The sequence below is a fragment of the Oncorhynchus keta genome, chromosome 18, assembly GCF_023373465.1.
Source record: "Oncorhynchus keta strain PuntledgeMale-10-30-2019 chromosome 18, Oket_V2, whole genome shotgun sequence".
NCBI classification, from domain to species: domain Eukaryota; kingdom Metazoa; phylum Chordata; class Actinopteri; order Salmoniformes; family Salmonidae; genus Oncorhynchus; species Oncorhynchus keta.
Genome location: NC_068438.1, coordinates 3,116,148 through 3,132,790, shown reverse-complemented (window position 1 = coordinate 3,132,790; position 16,643 = coordinate 3,116,148). Strand labels below are relative to the sequence as shown.

At 43.3% G+C, this 16,643-nt stretch overlaps 2 protein-coding genes and 1 long non-coding RNA gene across 7 annotated transcripts in view; 2 read left to right on the top strand and 1 right to left on the bottom strand.

Moving 5' to 3' along the window:
* Window positions 1–156: 156 nt before the first annotated feature.
* mmp28 (matrix metallopeptidase 28) overlaps window positions 157–16,643 on the bottom strand; it is a 38,784-nt gene continuing 22,297 nt past the window's right edge. Inside the window, exons 4-8 of the mRNA XM_035791485.2 lie at window positions 15,518–15,739; window positions 15,018–15,263; window positions 4,001–4,150; window positions 3,480–3,647; window positions 157–3,261 (exon numbers count right to left, since the gene is read on the bottom strand). Coding sequence (XP_035647378.1) covers window positions 2,864–3,261; window positions 3,480–3,647; window positions 4,001–4,150; window positions 15,018–15,263; window positions 15,518–15,739 — 1,184 coding nt within the window. The 3' untranslated portion in view covers window positions 157–2,863. The remainder of the gene's footprint in view (window positions 3,262–3,479; window positions 3,648–4,000; window positions 4,151–15,017; window positions 15,264–15,517; window positions 15,740–16,643) is intronic.
* LOC127908596 (uncharacterized) lies at window positions 9,877–11,445 on the top strand. The gene is made up of 3 exons (XR_008067653.1): window positions 9,877–10,077; window positions 10,342–10,519; window positions 11,336–11,445. It is a non-coding gene; the product is annotated as an uncharacterized LOC127908596 (long non-coding RNA).
* Window positions 11,718–15,011, top strand: LOC127908595 (G protein-regulated inducer of neurite outgrowth 1-like). Of its 5 annotated transcripts, none has more exons than XR_008067649.1 (2): window positions 11,718–12,051; window positions 13,204–15,011. XR_008067649.1 is itself a non-coding variant. In XM_052467195.1 (2 exons), the coding sequence occupies exons 1-2, from the start codon at window positions 11,734–11,736 to the stop codon at window positions 13,675–13,677; spliced, it is 912 nt and encodes a 303-aa protein (XP_052323155.1). In that variant the 5' UTR covers window positions 11,718–11,733; the 3' UTR covers window positions 13,678–15,011. The 5 variants fall into 5 exon arrangements, 1 of the variants encoding a protein (XP_052323155.1); XR_008067647.1 differs by having other exon boundaries at window positions 13,180–15,011; XR_008067648.1 differs by having other exon boundaries at window positions 13,156–15,011.

Below are 16,643 nucleotides of genomic sequence, written 5' to 3'. Positions count from 1 at the left end.
GGTCAGTAATGAGAATATTAATGCTGGTCCAGGTAGGCGGAGTTTGCACTGGGTGAAAAGTGATTTGCATTTGTTTCGAAACTGGACTGTCATGAGCTGGGTTCCCCATTCAAAGCCGTTGGTGAAGTTGGCTCAAAAACAAGTGATGCAGGTCTATCAAGCATGTGGAGTAATGATTTAGGGCTGGATTCAATCTGCATTGCAGGAGTATCGCAGAATTTCCATGTTGTAGCTCAATTGAAGTTTAAAGGTGATATTCCTGCGTTTGTGGAGACTGCATATGTTGGCTCAATTGGAAATTACCTTTACATTTTAACGCGGCTCTTCCGTGATACCGATTTAATCCACCCCGTAGAAGTTTTCACATGCAAGTGTTCGCTCTTGCTAAATCCCAATTCAACTTTATAATCTACTGATAAAAATAAATGACTAACTCGCTGAACACTTTTTGGCACTGACGGTCACAGGTTCTAATCTTGCTGATGTATATTTTACTGAAGAACTAAACTAGGGGTATTCTTGGTTTAGTATCAGTAACACTGATGGCAAACATTCCATTTGGATTATGTCAGTTTGAGTAGATAGTGTCTTTTAAAATGTAGAAGTCTGCAAAGAAATACTTTTACCACTGGAAGGCAGCATTGTTCCAGAGGAGTTCTGTATCTCATGTGATTTTATACAAATAATTCAAAAGTGAATTACACATGGTCTTGATGAATATCTGAAATGTACAAGTGTAATACCAAAGCAGAAACATTTAAGAAATCTTAAGTGTAATATACAAAATCATTTTCTATGGAGTTGATTTACCACTGTGTACAGTGCATTTGGAAAGTATTCAGACCCCTTGACATTTTCCAAATTTTGTTACGTTCCAGCCTTGTTCTAAAATGGATTCAATAAAAATCCTCAGCCTACACACAATACCACATAATGACAAAGCAAAAACAGGGTTTTTAGAAATGTTTGCAAAGGACCCCCTAAGTACTCAGACCCTTTTGCAATAATACTCAATTGAGCTCCGGGGGCATTCTGTTTCCATTGATCATCCTTGAGATGTTTCTAGAATGTGATAAATTCAATTGATTGAACATGATTAAGAAAGGCACACACCTGACTATACAAAAGGTCCCACAGTTGACAGTGCATGTCAGAGCAAAAACTAAGCCATGAGGTCAAAGGAATTGTCCATAGAGCTCTGAGACAGGATTGTGTCGAGGCACAGGTCCGAGGAAGGGTGCCAAAACATTTCTGCAGCAATGAAGGTGCCCAAGAACACAGTGGCCTCCGTTCTTAAATGGAAGAAGTTTGGAACCACCAAGACTCTAGGAAGAGCTGGTCCCCCAGCCAAACGACACAATCGGGGAGAAGGGACGTGACCAAGAACCCAATGGTCACTTTGACAAAGCTCCAGAATTTCTCTGTGGAGATGGCAGAACCTTCCAGAAGGACCGCCATCTCTGCAGCACTCCACCAAATCAGGCCTTTATGGTAGTGGCCAGAGGGAAGACACTCAGTAAAAGGCACATGAGTTTGCCAAAAGGCACCTAAAAGGACTCTCAGACCATGATGAGAAACAAGATTCTCTGGTCTGGTGAAACGTTTTGCCTGAATGTCATACGTCACGTCACGTCTGGAGGAAACCTGGCGCTATCCCTACTGTGAAGCATGGTGGTGGTAGCATGCTGTGGGGATGTTTTTCAGCGGCAGGGACCGGGAGAGGGGATCAAGAGAGAGATGAACGGAGTAAATACAAAGAGATCCTTGATTAAAAGCTGCTCCATAGCGCTCAGGACCTCAGACTGGGGCGACGGTTCTTCCAACCTTCCAACAGGACAATGACCCTAAGCACACAGCCAAGACGACGCAGGATTGGCTTCTGGACAAGTCTCTGAATGTTCTCGAGGGGCCCAGCCAGAGCCCAGAGTTAAACTGGATCGAACATCTCTGGAGAGACCAGAAAATAGCTGTGCAGCGACACTCCCCATCCAACCTGACTGAGCTTGAGAGGATGTGCAGAGAAGAATGGAGGAAACTCCCCAAATACAGGTGAGCCAAGCTTGTAGCGTCATAACCAAGAAGACTCAAGGCTGTAATTGCTGCCAAATGTGCTTCAACAAAGTACTAAGTAAAGGATCTGAATACTTATGTAAATGTTCTGTTTTGTTTTTAATACAGTTGCTGAATTTTCTAAAAACCTGTGTTTGCTTTGTCATTATGGGGTTTTGTTTTAAGATTGATCAGGGTGGAAAAAAACATTTGAATACATTTTTTAAAATAAGGCTGTAACGTAACAAAATGTGGAAAAAATTCAAGGCGTCCGAATACTCTCCAAATGCACTGTATTTGTCACCAGGGCAGGGATTCAATCCGAGTCACATTGTAGAGTGCTTGACTTTAAAGGTAATTTCCTAATGAGATGATATCTGCAGAGTTTACTGTGAATGCAATCTTCACGAATGTCGGGAACATTGCCTTTTAAAAGCAGTGCTCTACAGTGTGCCTGGCCCGACCCAGGTTTAATATGCTCAACAATGTTCATTACTAATGTCAATTTTATTGTGTCATGAATCTTACCAAAAAGTCAAGTTCGATTGCACTGATGACAGTGTTTCAGGCCAACGACCCCGGCCGGCTCCAACCAAGTCTTCCATATTTAGATTGCACAGACATAATGGCCTTTTATATGTTTTGGTAGTTTGGGTACCAGTCTGTTTCCACTCCTTGTCATGCTTAACTGTTTGGCATATTATACAGAGTATAAGGACTGGAATATTATCAGAAACAGACTTGTACCCAGGCTATTGTTTCAGGCTTTTGGCCTCATATCAACTTTGATATGAGAGCTGTAGCTCCACGTTTGTCACAGGATGTCATTGCCCTGGTGAGTCCTGTTCCTGCAGCCTATCCAATCCAGGTCCTGAGCCCACTGGCCTTCTCTGGTCATGCGCACCTTCACCGGGTCAAACCTCCAGTACTGCTGCTCCCTAAAGAGATAGAGGCGCCCGTCGGGACGGGTCAGCGCACCGTTGGTTCCCTGGGGCACCCCAGTCCAGTCGGCCAGCCGGCGCGGGTAGTAGGGCTCGGACCTCAGTGTGTGCAGGTTGAGCACGGAGTAGCGGGGGCCCTTAAAGAGGACCATGTGTCCCAGGGGGGCGTAGTAGAAGGCACAGTCTGGGTGGCAGGGGAGTCCGGCCTGGCTGCTCCTCCTGGGAAAGCCAGGGTCCAGGGCACTGCCCGAGTAACGCCATATACGCTTACCTGCAGAGGGAGGGTAGAGAGAGAAAATTCAGCGCAATCAACACTACTTCCTCACTGAGGTACTTTATCCTGATTGTGCTTTAGCCAGGTCCTCTGCTGTGTTATTTCATTGTCATCCAACCATAGTCAGGGGAGTTGGCTAAAGCACAATTATCTGGGACCAGGTCACTTCACACAATCATTCACTGACTAAAGTGAATTTAAGGAGATTACTTTACCTTTGAAGAAGTACCACTTGCTGTCCAGTGGGGAAAAGGCCGCGGCCTCGATGGCCAGTGGGAGGTGGCGCCAGCGCTGCTGGAGAGAGAGAGGTGCGCTCACGTTCCCCTGAGCCGACACCATCCAGTACACACTGCCCCGGAACACCAGCACTGTGTGGTTCTGGTCTGAACACACAAAGACAGACAAGAATACATAAATATTATATTTAAGCAATAAGGCCGGAGGGGGTGTGGTGTATGGCCAATATACCACGGCTAAGGGCTGTTCTTCCGCAAGATGCAATGCGGAGTGCCCGGATACAGCCCTTAGCTGTGGTATATTGGCCATATACCACAAACCCTGAGATGCCTTATTGCTATTATAAACTGGTTACCAATGTAATTAGAGCAGTAAAAATACAAAAAATGTGTCAGCCAATCAGCATTCAGGGCTCAAACCACCCAGTTTATAATATCCCAATGAATAACTTGTGTTTGGGGGGGGATTTCAAATGATTGTGTGCACAGTCGTGCCCTACCCATAGTGATGGCATCAAAGACTCCCTGGCAGTAGAGGGGCTGGGTAATTTCAGGATGTCCCTCGGGCTCCTCAGCCAGCTCCCACTCCTGCAGCGCTGAGCTGAATTCCTGGCCTGTTAACCTCATAGGCAGACCCCCCAGAGGCTTTCCTGGGGAGGACACAGAGAGGGAGACCATCAGTAGCCAACTAATCTGACCAATGGAGGGATTGGAATGACAACTGTCGTCAGAAGGGGGGGCTGGGTGGGAGGCCCACTTTGTTTTTCTTTTCCTGTACATACTGAATTTATTATTACTTAAACTCTGTAGTATGATTTGTAGATATGTACCTTTTTTAATGTTTTATTTTCTTCTGAGTGGCAGCCCACAGGTACAAAAGTAGTATGTGTGACATAATAAATATAAAATGTGATATGAAAGTATATGAATTTAAATATTGTAACCGTTATCCCCCAACTAAAAAAATACTGTGTTTGCTGAAGCACATACAGATCCAGGATCAGGCAAGATAAGAGAATGAGACCATATGGAATGGGAGAGTAGATTGTATACAGACACAAGTTCCAGTCGTTTAAGTGATGGGGTGATAAGCGACGGGCACTATGATGTTGATGCATGAGCGTTCCATTGCGTCTGAGAGAATGTTTAAACTAAACTCTTACAAGTGTTACTTCCACAATCTATCAGGTACATGGCCACTGATTATGAACTACCATGTGAATACAAATGAATGTTAAGACAAAATATTGGCTTACAGATTAATTTACTGCTCCAATGGGACAAATGCTGGTTGATACATGATAGAGGAAGTCCGCCATGCCAATGTCATTTTTTCCCCTTAAAAGAATATGAGAAATACAAAACCAAAAACAAATGACAGTATTTTCTCAAAATAGACATCATGGGAAAAAACAACCCTCCCAAGTGGAAACAAATAGAACAATATTCTCAAATTGTCAATTATATAAACAGTAAAGCTGTCTTTCCCAGGAAACTGTTGAGTGGCTGTGTACTGGACAAAGGGTTGCAAAGTTACTGGACTCTTCAGTAATTAAAATCATGACTTTAGTAATGTATACTTGAATAACAAAATGTAGATAGTATTCATTTGTTATATATGTGTCCATATTGTCCATGAGCTTCTAGTAGATAGACCATATGGTTCAAGAGAAAATAGCCTCATTAATGGAAAAAAGCATCTAATCAACAACAGCATTATTTTCAATTAGCTCTGCAACTCTTCCAATAATGACTTTTTTCACAACTGCCACCAGTTTGACCCCAAAACATTGACAACAAATACATATTAACATAGTAAAATAAATACAAGTGTAAAACATTTTACAAAGGATATTTCATGCTGAAACCCTCATATAAAACACCAATGGTACACTAAGTTGATGGTTTATATTTAGGATAATGTTTTACAGTTTTGCATTCTATTTTTTTATTTTAAAATCTTACTTAATTATTTTATATATTTTACATGTGGTAAGACCCGAGAGGGCCAGAGATGACTACAGACACCTGTGATAATCTGAAGTATCCAAAAGGGCCACTAGATAGATGTCTTTACATAAGATCTTTGAAAGATACGAACATTCCGGTCATTTACTGGTATAAGTCAAGAATGTCATTCTCATTGAAAAGAATGAAGAAAGACAAGTGACTACTGCAAACGGATGTCAAATTAAACACAAAGCAGCATCCTATGATAAGGCTCTGGACATCACACACCCATTTTGTTTGCAACTGGCTGAGCAAACATTTGTCTTCGCAGTGATGATATCAGCATCCCTAAGGAGAGGAGGAAAATCTGAAAAGAATGCAACCTGGCAGGAAGAATAAAAACAGATTCTTTGCTGAGAGCAGTGCTACTGTGTGTAATCTAAACATACTGTGTACTTGGGTCAGTCTACACAGACCATTTAAAAATATATAACGATTACAGATTTGTGTGGCCAATTCTACTGCAAAATGTCATACACTGTGACGTGACATTATCACTAAGACAAAGGTTCCGTCCCAAATGGCACCCTATTCCCTATATAGTGCACTACTTTTGACCAGAGCCCTATGTGAGTCCCTATGGGTCCTGGTCAAAAGTAATGCACTAAGAAAAAGAAAAAAAAAAAGGTTTCTGAAGCAGATGCCACGGCCGTACACCCCGACCAGAATGGTTAGAAATATGTTGGAAGGTTCTTGGTCAGATTCAGTACAGTGAAGTTATTCAGGTCAGACAGACATCTGGTTCCCATCATCACATGGTGCTAACACACACGTATTCTGCCTGCAGGGCACTGCATACCTTAATATCTCAGAAGATAAACTGTTTAATGTTTTCATCCCATTGTTCTGTATTGAGGAACCCAATACCACAACCAGCAATGATGCTTAGAGACTTGATATAAAGGGGAGCAGATCTGTATCAATATATGAAATATGCCAAATGTTTTGAACTAAAATGGAGTAGAATGTACTCAACAGTATGTATTTTAATTTCAATGAAAAAACTATTGTTTACAAATAGGTGGAGTTGATTCTCCTCCAGAAACCAAACAGAAAAACATCTAGAATTGGCATGCCTACAAGACTACATTTTATTGGATCCAGGTAGGACCGCTCAATAGCCACGGAGACATTCCTGGATAAATGCCTGCAGGAGGATGGATGGGACTCATCATACAACAGCAGCATCAACCTGTGGAAACCTGTTTTACACATGCCAGGAAGGGAGCGGAAACCTCCACGGCAAACAGCTACTCCATTTGTTCTACATAAAAACATGTAGGCTATGCATGCAGACTAGGGCTGAATATTTCCCTGGTATTTTACAGATGTTCCATCCTGAGAATAAATGGCTTTTCTACTAGGTAACCCAGTATTTCCCACTAAAACCGGACGTGTCATTCAAACGCATTATAAAGCATAAGTAGGCCTATGTCTGGATTTGATTAGAGCTTTGATCGAATATTCAAGCCTGAGGCTACCTGAGCCTGAACCATACATTAAATACATTTTATGAGTCCTACATTGAAGACATTCATCGAGCCCATGCCCAAATGATTGTTATCTGATATATATGATATAGGCCACTGCACATTATGCACAACAAAAGCCCATAAATGTAGCTAGTTATATGCACTCTTGGGTAAATAAACGAAACAAGCTAATCTTTTTGAGTGTGAACTGTATTACTACTGAACTGCATTGTCTTACACTGTGATCTGGACCGGAGTAACGCACATCGTTCAAACCATGATAAAGCAGGGAGAAAACATGCCATTCTGGCGCAGCACATGCAGCCTATAAAGTTACAAGTATAGGCTCGCGAATTAGATCTTCATTTTGAAATGGAATAGGGCCTATTTGCATAATTAATAAGCTGACGCATATATAAGCATACCTTTCATAATATTTCCCCTAATGGTTTTAGCCAACCTCCTCTTTCTCTCTCTGTTGTTGCTTCATCCTTAGCCAGCGATTACAGCCTCGAGTCTCTTGGGTGTGACGCTACAAGCTTGGCACACCTGTATTTGGGGAGTTCCCCCCCCATTCTTTTCTGCAGATCCTCTCAAGCTCTATCAGGTTGGATGGGGAGCGTTGCTAACCAGCTATTTTGAGATCTCTCCAGTGATGTTTGATCGGGTTCAAGTCCGGGCTCTGGCTGGGCCACTCAAGGACATTCAGAGACTTGTCCCGAAGCCACTCCTGCGTTGTCTTGGCTGTGTGCTTAGGGTCATTGTCCTGTTGGAAGGTGAACCTTCACCCCAGTCTGAGGTCCTGAGCGCTCTGGAGCAGGTTTTCATCAAGGATCTCTCTGTTCTTTGCTCCGTTCATCTTTCCCTCGACCCTGACAAGTCTCCCAGTCACTGCCACTGTAAAACATCCCCACAGCATGATGCTGCCACCACCATGCTTCACCGTAGGGATGGTGCAAAGTTTCCTCCAGACGTCACACTTGGCATTCAGGCCAAAGAGTTCAATCTTGGTTTCATCAGATCAGAGAATCTTGTTTCTCATGGTCTGAGTCCTTTAGATGCCTTTTCCTGAGGAGTGTCTTCCGTCTGGCCACACTACCATAAAGGCCTGATTTGGTGGAGTGCTGCAGAGATGGTTGTCCTTCCCTGACCAAGGCCCTTCTCCCCCAATTGATCAGTTTGACCAGGCAGCCAGCTCTAGGAAGAGTCTTGGTAGTTCCAATCTCCTTCCATTTAAGAATGATGGAGGCCACTGTGTTCTAGGGGACCTATAATGCTGCAGAAATGTTTTGGTACCCTTCCCCAGATCTGTGCCTCAACACAATCCTGTCTTTGACCTCTACGAACAATTTCTGCGACCTCGTGGCATGGATTTTTGTGAACTGAACAATGTGAACTGTGGGACCTTATATAGACAGGTGTATATGCATTTCCAAATCATGGCCAATCAATTCAATTTACCACAGGTGGATTCCAATCAAGTTCTAGAAACATCTGAAGGATGATCAATGGAAACAGGAGGCACCTGAGCTCAATTTCGAGTCTCATAGCAAAGGGTCTGAATACTTATGTGAATAAGGTATTTCTGTTTTTTATTTTTAATACATTTGCTAACATTTCTAAAAACCTGATTTTGCTTTGCCATTATGGGGTATTGTGGGTAGATTGATGAGGACAGTTTTTAAATGTAATCAATTTTAGAATATGCCTGTAAAAAAGTCAAGGGGTCGGAATACTTTCCGAATGCACTGTATATATAAGTCTATATATATATCAATCTAGAACAGGATTATCTACAGCATTTTGGATGCAATTTGAATGGAGTTGGAGGAGAGAAAAGACTGAGTGCTTGCGTGTGCACTGACTTAAAGCAGCGGTATTTGAGTGATAGGCTGTTTTAAAACTCTGCAGCTGCATAAAAAAAAACATCTTTACAATTAAAAAATAAGATGACCTCTGAAGGCCAGACAGAGATGGGTAAATTAGACCAGGTGGAGGTAGGTAAATTAGACCAGATGGAGGTAGGTAAATTAGACCAGATGGAGGAGGGTAAATTAGACCAGGTGGAGGTAGGTAAATTAGACCAGGTGGAGGTAGGTAAATTAGACCAGGTGGAGGTAGGTAAATTAGACCAGATGGAGGTAGGTAAATTAGACCAGATGGAGGTAGGTAAATTAGACCAGATGGAGGTAGGTAAATTAGACCAGATGGAGGTAGGTAAATTAGACCAGATGGAGATAGTTAAATTAGACCAGATGGAGAAGGGTAAATTAGACCAGATGGAGAAGGGTAAATTAGACCAGATGGAGAAGGGTAAATTAGACCAGGTGGAGGTAGGTAAATTAGACCAGGTGGAGGTAGGTAAATTAGACCAGGTGGAGATGGGTAAATTAGACCAGGTGGAGGTAGGTAAATTAGACCAGATGGAGATGGGTAAATTAGACCAGATGGAGGTAGGTAAATTAGACCAGATGGAGATGGGTAAATTAGACCAGATGGAGGTAGGTAAATTAGACCAGATGGAGGTAGGTAAATTAGACCAGATGGAGAAGGGTAAATTAGACCAGATGGAGAAGGATAAATTAGACCAGATGGAGATGGGTAAATTAGACCAGATGGAGAAGGATAAATTAGACCAGATGGAGATGGGTAAATTAGACCAGATGGAGAAGGATAAATTAGACCAGATGGAGATGGGTAAATTAGACCAGATGGAGGTAGGTAAATTAGACCAGATGGAGATGGGTAAATTAGACCAGATGGAGAAGGATAAATTAGACCAGATGGAGATGGGTAAATTAGACCAGATGGAGATGGGTAAATTAGACCAGATGGAGGAGGGTAAATTAGACCAGATGGAGATGGGTAAATTAGACCAGATGGAGATGGGTAAATTAGACCAGATGGAGGTAGGTAAATTAGACCAGGTGGAGGTGGGTAAATTAGACCAGATGGAGATGGGTCAATTAGACCAGATGGAGGTAGGTAAATTAGACCAGATGGAGATGGGTAAATTAGACCAGGTGGAGAAGGGTAAATTAGACCAGGTGGAGGTAGGTAAATTAGACCAGATGGAGATGGGTAAATTAGACCAGGTGGAGATGGGTAAATTAGACCAGGTGGAGGTAGGTAAATTAGACCAGGTGGAGGTAGGTAAATTAGACCAGGTGGAGGTAGGTAAATTAGACCAGGTGGAGGTAGGTAAATTAGACCAGATGGAGGTAGGTAAATTAGACCATATGGAGGTAGGTAAATTAGACCAGATGGAGTAGGGTAAATTAGACCAGGTGGAGAAGGGTAAATTAGACCAGGTGGAGGTAGGTAAATTAGACCAGGTGGAGATGGGTAAATTAGACCAGGTGGAGTTGGGTAAATTAGACCAGATGGAGGTAGGTAAATTAGACCAGATGGAGGTAGGTAAATTAGACCAGGTGGAGATGGGTAAATTAGACCAGGTGGAGATGGGTAAATTAGACCAGGTGGAGGTAGGTAAATTAGACCAGGTGGAGGTAGGTAAATTAGACCAGGTGGAGGTAGGTAAATTAGACCAGATGGAGGTAGGTAAATTAGACCAGATGGAGGTAGGTAAATTAGACCAGATGGAGGTAGGTAAATTAGACCAGATGGAGTAGGGTAAATTAGACCAGGTGGAGGTAGGTAAATTAGACCAGATGGAGGAGGGTAAATTAGACCAGATGGAGATGGGTAAATTAGACCAGATGGAGATGGGTAAATTAGACCAGATGGAGATGGGTAAATTAGACCAGATGGAGAAGGATAAATTAGACCAGATGGAGATGGGTAAATTAGACCAGATGGAGGTAGGTAAATTAGACCAGATGGAGATGGGTAAATTAGACCAGATGGAGATGGGTAAATTAGACCAGATGGAGGTGGGTAAATTAGACCAGATGGAGATGGGTAAATTAGACCAGATGGAGGTGGGTAAATTAGACCAGATGGAGATGGGTAAATTAGACCAGATGGAGATGGGTAAATTAGACCAGATGGAGAAGGATAAATTAGACCAGATGGAGATGGGTAAATTAGACCAGATGGAGAAGGATAAATTAGACCAGATGGAGATGGGTAAATTAGACCAGATGGAGGTAGGTAAATTAGACCAGATGGAGGTAGGTAAATTAGACCAGATGGAGAAGGGTAAATTAGACCAGATGGAGAAGGATAAATTAGACCAGATGGAGATGGGTAAATTAGACCAGATGGAGAAGGATAAATTAGACCAGATGGAGGTAGGTAAATTAGACCAGATGGAGATGGGTAAATTAGACCAGGTGGAGAAGGGTAAATTAGACCAGGTGGAGGTAGCTAAATTAGACCAGGTGGAGGTAGGTAAATTAGACCAGGTGGAGGTAGGTAAATTAGACCAGGTGGAGGTAGGTAAATTAGACCAGATGGAGGTAGGTAAATTAGACCAGATGGAGAAGGGTAAATTAGACCAGATGGAGAAGGGTAAATTAGACCAGATGGAGAAGGGTAAATTAGACCAGATGGAGAAGGGTAAATTAGACCAGGTGGAGGTAGGTAAATTAGACCAGGTGGAGGTAGGTAAATTAGACCAGGTGGAGATGGGTAAATTAGACCAGATGGAGGTAGGTAAATTAGACCAGATGGAGAAGGGTAAATTAGACCAGGTGGAGGTAGGTAAATTAGACCAGGTGGAGATGGGTAAATTAGACCAGGTGGAGATGGGTAAATTAGACCAGATGGAGGTAGGTAAATTAGACCAGATGGAGGTAGGTAAATTAGACCAGATGGAGAAGGGTAAATTAGACCAGATGGAGAAGGATAAATTAGACCAGATGGAGATGGGTAAATTAGACCAGATGGAGAAGGATAAATTAGACCAGATGGAGATGGGTAAATTAGACCAGATGGAGAAGGATAAATTAGACCAGATGGAGATGGGTAAATTAGACCAGATGGAGGTAGGTAAATTAGACCAGATGGAGAAGGGTAAATTAGACCAGATGGAGAAGGATAAATTAGACCAGATGGAGATGGGTAAATTAGACCAGATGGAGATGGGTAAATTAGACCAGATGGAGGTGGGTAAATTAGACCAGATGGAGATGGGTAAATTAGACCAGATGGAGGTAGGTAAATTAGACCAGATGGAGGTAGGTAAATTAGACCAGGTGGAGGTGGGTAAATTAGACCAGATGGAGATGGGTAAATTAGACCAGATGGAGGTAGGTAAATTAGACCAGATGGAGATGGGTAAATTAGACCAGGTGGAGAAGGGTAAATTAGACCAGGTGGAGGTAGGTAAATTAGACCAGATGGAGATGGGTAAATTAGACCAGGTGGAGATGGGTAAATTAGACCAGGTGGAGGTAGGTAAATTAGACCAGGTGGAGGTAGGTAAATTAGACCAGGTGGAGGTAGGTAAATTAGACCAGATGGAGGTAGGTAAATTAGACCAGATGGAGGTAGGTAAATTAGACCAGATGGAGTAGGGTAAATTAGACCAGGTGGAGAAGGGTAAATTAGACCAGGTGGAGGTAGGTAAATTAGACCAGGTGGAGATGGGTAAATTAGACCAGGTGGAGTTGGGTAAATTAGACCAGATGGAGGTAGGTAAATTAGACCAGATGGAGGTAGGTAAATTAGACCAGGTGGAGATGGGTAAATTAGACCAGGTGGAGATGGGTAAATTAGACCAGGTGGAGGTAGGTAAATTAGACCAGGTGGAGGTAGGTAAATTAGACCAGATGGAGGTAGGTAAATTAGACCAGATGGAGGTAGGTAAATTAGACCAGATGGAGGTAGGTAAATTAGACCAGATGGAGGTAGGTAAATTAGACCAGATGGAGTAGGGTAAATTAGACCAGGTGGAGGTAGGTAAATTAGACCAGGTGGAGGTAGGTAAATTAGACCAGATGGAGATGGGTAAATTAGACCAGATGGAGATGGGTAAATTAGACCAGATGGAGATGGGTAAATTAGACCAGATGGAGAAGGATAAATTAGACCAGATGGAGATGGGTAAATTAGACCAGATGGAGGTAGGTAAATTAGACCAGATGGAGAAGGGTAAATTAGACCAGATGGAGAAGGATAAATTAGACCAGATGGAGATGGGTAAATTAGACCAGATGGAGATGGGTAAATTAGACCAGATGGAGATGGGTAAATTAGACCAGATGGAGATGGGTAAATTAGACCAGATGGAGATGGGTAAATTAGACCAGATGGAGATGGGTAAATTAGACCAGATGGAGATGGGTAAATTAGACCAGATGGAGATGGGTAAATTAGACCAGATGGAGATGGGTAAATTAGACCAGATGGAGGTAGGTAAATTAGACCAGATGGAGGTAGGTAAATTAGACCAGATGGAGAAGGGTAAATTAGACCAGATGGAGAAGGATAAATTAGACCAGATGGAGATGGGTAAATTAGACCAGATGGAGATGGGTAAATTAGACCAGATGGAGATGGGTAAATTAGACCAGATGGAGATGGGTAAATTAGACCAGATGGAGATGGGTAAATTAGACCAGATGGAGATGGGTAAATTAGACCAGATGGAGATGGGTAAATTAGACCAGATGGAGATGGGTAAATTAGACCAGATGGAGAAGGGTAAATTAGACCAGATGGAGATGGGTAAATTAGACCAGATGGAGATGGGTAAATTAGACGTACATTCGGTCTTTATATTACTGTAGCATAGACTATTCTGCAGCAAAAGTTACCATGATGAGATGATATATGATGATAGGTCTGCATGCATTGTGAACTGCGCTCCATACTGAGAGTTGACGATTCATCATGCAGAGGCCATAAGAGAAGCCAGATTTAGACAAACGCATATAATTTAACAGTTCCATTTTACGCCACGCTGTTCATATAAATAATTTCTAATAATGTATAGGTTTTTCGCAGTTATTTATCACAAGAAAAAGGAGTGGTTTTGGGCGGTAAAATCTTGGTAACCGAGTTCCCGCCATTCAACCCTATTTCAGAGCCCAGTCCGCCATAACAGGAGCTCTGTTCTCGAGTAACACTAACACTGGGACAACCAATCTAACCTCGTGACAGCACTGTCAGGGAAACAGTGTGTGTAGGTATAATAATGTCTTAAGTGCAGTTGAGAGAGAAGATACACTGTATACTGAACAACAATATAGACGCAACATGCAACAATTTCAATTTGAGTTACAGTTCATGTGAGGAAATCAGTCATTTGAAATAAATTCATTAGACCCTAATCTATGGTTTTGACATGACTGGGAATACAGATATGCATCTGTTGGTCACAGATAACTTTTTAAAAAATGGCCCTCACAATAGACCTCAGGATCTCATCACTGTATTTTTGTGCAATCAAATTTCCATCGTTAAAATGCAATTGTGTTCGTTGTCTGTAGCTTATGCCTGCCCATATCATAACCCCACCGCCACCATGGGGCACTCTGTTCACAACGTTGACATTAGTAAACCACTTGCCCACACGACACCATACACATGGTCTGCAGCTGTGAGGCCGGTTGGATGTAGAGACAAATTCTCTAAAACGATGTTTGAGGTGGCTTATGGTAGATAAAATGAACATTCAATTCTCTGGCAAAAGCTCTGGTGGACATTCTTTCTGTCAGCATGCCAACTGCACGCTCCCTCAAAACTTGAGACATCTGTGGCATCGTGTTACTGTATTTGACAAAACTGCACATTTTCGAGTGGCCTTTTAGTGTCCCCAGCACAAGGTGCACCTGTGTAATGATCATGTTGTTTAATCAGCTTCTTGATATGCCACACTTGTCAGGTGGATGGATTATCTTGACAAAGGAGAAATGCTCACTCAGTTCCGCTTGTTTAATGATGCAATTACTTTCAACACTTTTTGCTTATAAATCTGACTGAGATGGCTGTATCTTGATTCATTGTCGACGCCCCATTTAACCTTACATACAGACAGATGGCTTAATTTACAGACATGCCTTGTAGTGTATACAGCATATGACATCATTGGTTTTAACCTGAATGGAGGACATCATAAATAATTTACCATAGAGCTGCTGCACTGCAGCGATGTCATCCCAGCTGAGGACCAGGGCGCGGCCTAGCTTCCTGTAGTAGGGGGACATGAGGGAGTGGCGCACCGGTGAGTGTTCCAGCCCCAGTGTGTGGCCTATCTCGTGGGCTGTCACCATGAACAGGTTGTGGCCCTTGTGTCCGTACAGCGTCCATCTCTCTGCCATGTCGAAGTGGGCCTCCCCCCGGCAAGGGAAGAAGGCATGTGCTAGAGCTCCCCCTATAGGACAGGAGAGAAGAAGGAGTGTGAGAGGTTTGGACAGGACAGGAACGCCATTGGCCCCTCTCTGGTGTCCAGATTTGGGTGATTAAGCTCTTTCTTTACTTTAAAAGGATAGTAGGGCAAGTTTATACGGACCATGTGACCTGAAAACGAGCTATGAATTACAGCCCAGGGTCAGGTTACATTGTCAGGGAAAAAGCTCCAGGCCCCATGGTAATATCCAGTAGGGTGAAGATGATGTGGAGCCTGACCTGGGCCATCAAAGGCGTTGCTGGCCCCGTCATTGTGCTCGCCCTCATAGAACGCCAGGCGGATGTCCGAGGGGCCCTCTGGGACCTCCTGGAAGGCCAGGCCTGACACATTGCTCCACAGCTGAAAGGCGGCACGCACTGCAAGCCGCACGGGGCCTGGCGCAAGGTGACGAGGCCAGTTCACTATCCTGTAGGTCAGGTGACGCTTGTACCATTTCTCACCTGCAGGGGCAGAGATGACACAGAGAACCATGGGTACATGCCAATGACAAAGATTTTTTTTAAAGGACTGCACGGCACACCACCACATTGCTCATTATAATAAAATAAAATACTTTTCCCACCAAGTAAGTTTAATGTGATATGACAGTGTTGGTATTTCAACATTTGCAGTAAAATCACATACATTGCAACGTCCTGAAGAGTCAATCTAAGTAACATAATAAAAAAAATCCCCATCAACATACATCAGTTTAAGCCAGTTGAAGCTTTTTGCATGGGCTGCGTCTCAATCTGCCGCATCCGCCTATGTCGCCTTTCCACATCTGCGCTGCAGTGGTGTTTGTCAGACCATGAGACAAAATGGAAAATCGGTCTTCCTGCTCCACTCCTGCTCTGTCTTGCCTGTGTACTTAGGGTCGTTGTCCTGTTGGAAGGTGAACCTTCACCCAAGTTGGGGGTCCTGAGCGCTCTGGAGCATGTTTTCATCAAGGATCTCTGTACTTTTCTCCGTTCATCTTTCCCTCGATCCTGACTAGTCTCCCTGTCCCTGGCGCTGAAAAGAAATCCCCACAGTATGATTCTGCCACCACCATGCTTCACCTTAGGGATGGTGTCAGGTTTCCTCCAGACGTGACGCTTGACATTCAGGCCAGTGAATGTGGTACCTTTTGGCAAACTCCAAGCGGACTCCAAGCGGACTGTCATGTGCCTTTTACTGAGGAGTGGCTTCCGTCTCGCCACTCTACCATAAAGGCCTGATTGGTGGAGTGCTGCAGAGATGGGAGAACCTTCCATAAGGACAACCGTCTCCACAGAGGAACTCTGGAGCTCTGTCAGAGAGACCATCGGGAGTGACCATCGACCACCTCCCCCGATTTCTCAGTTTGGCCGGGCAGACAGCTCC

Excerpts from the sequence above, each read along its gene's own strand:
- LOC127908595 (XM_052467195.1), top strand. The coding sequence starts at position 11,734 with ATGGAGGTAGGTAAATTAGACCAGATGGAGAAGGGTAAATTAGACCAG. Across the intron at positions 12,052-13,083 it reads GTAAATTAGACCAGATGGAG|ATGGGTAAATTAGACCAGAT; the intron begins GTGGGTAAATTA and ends GACCAGATGGAG.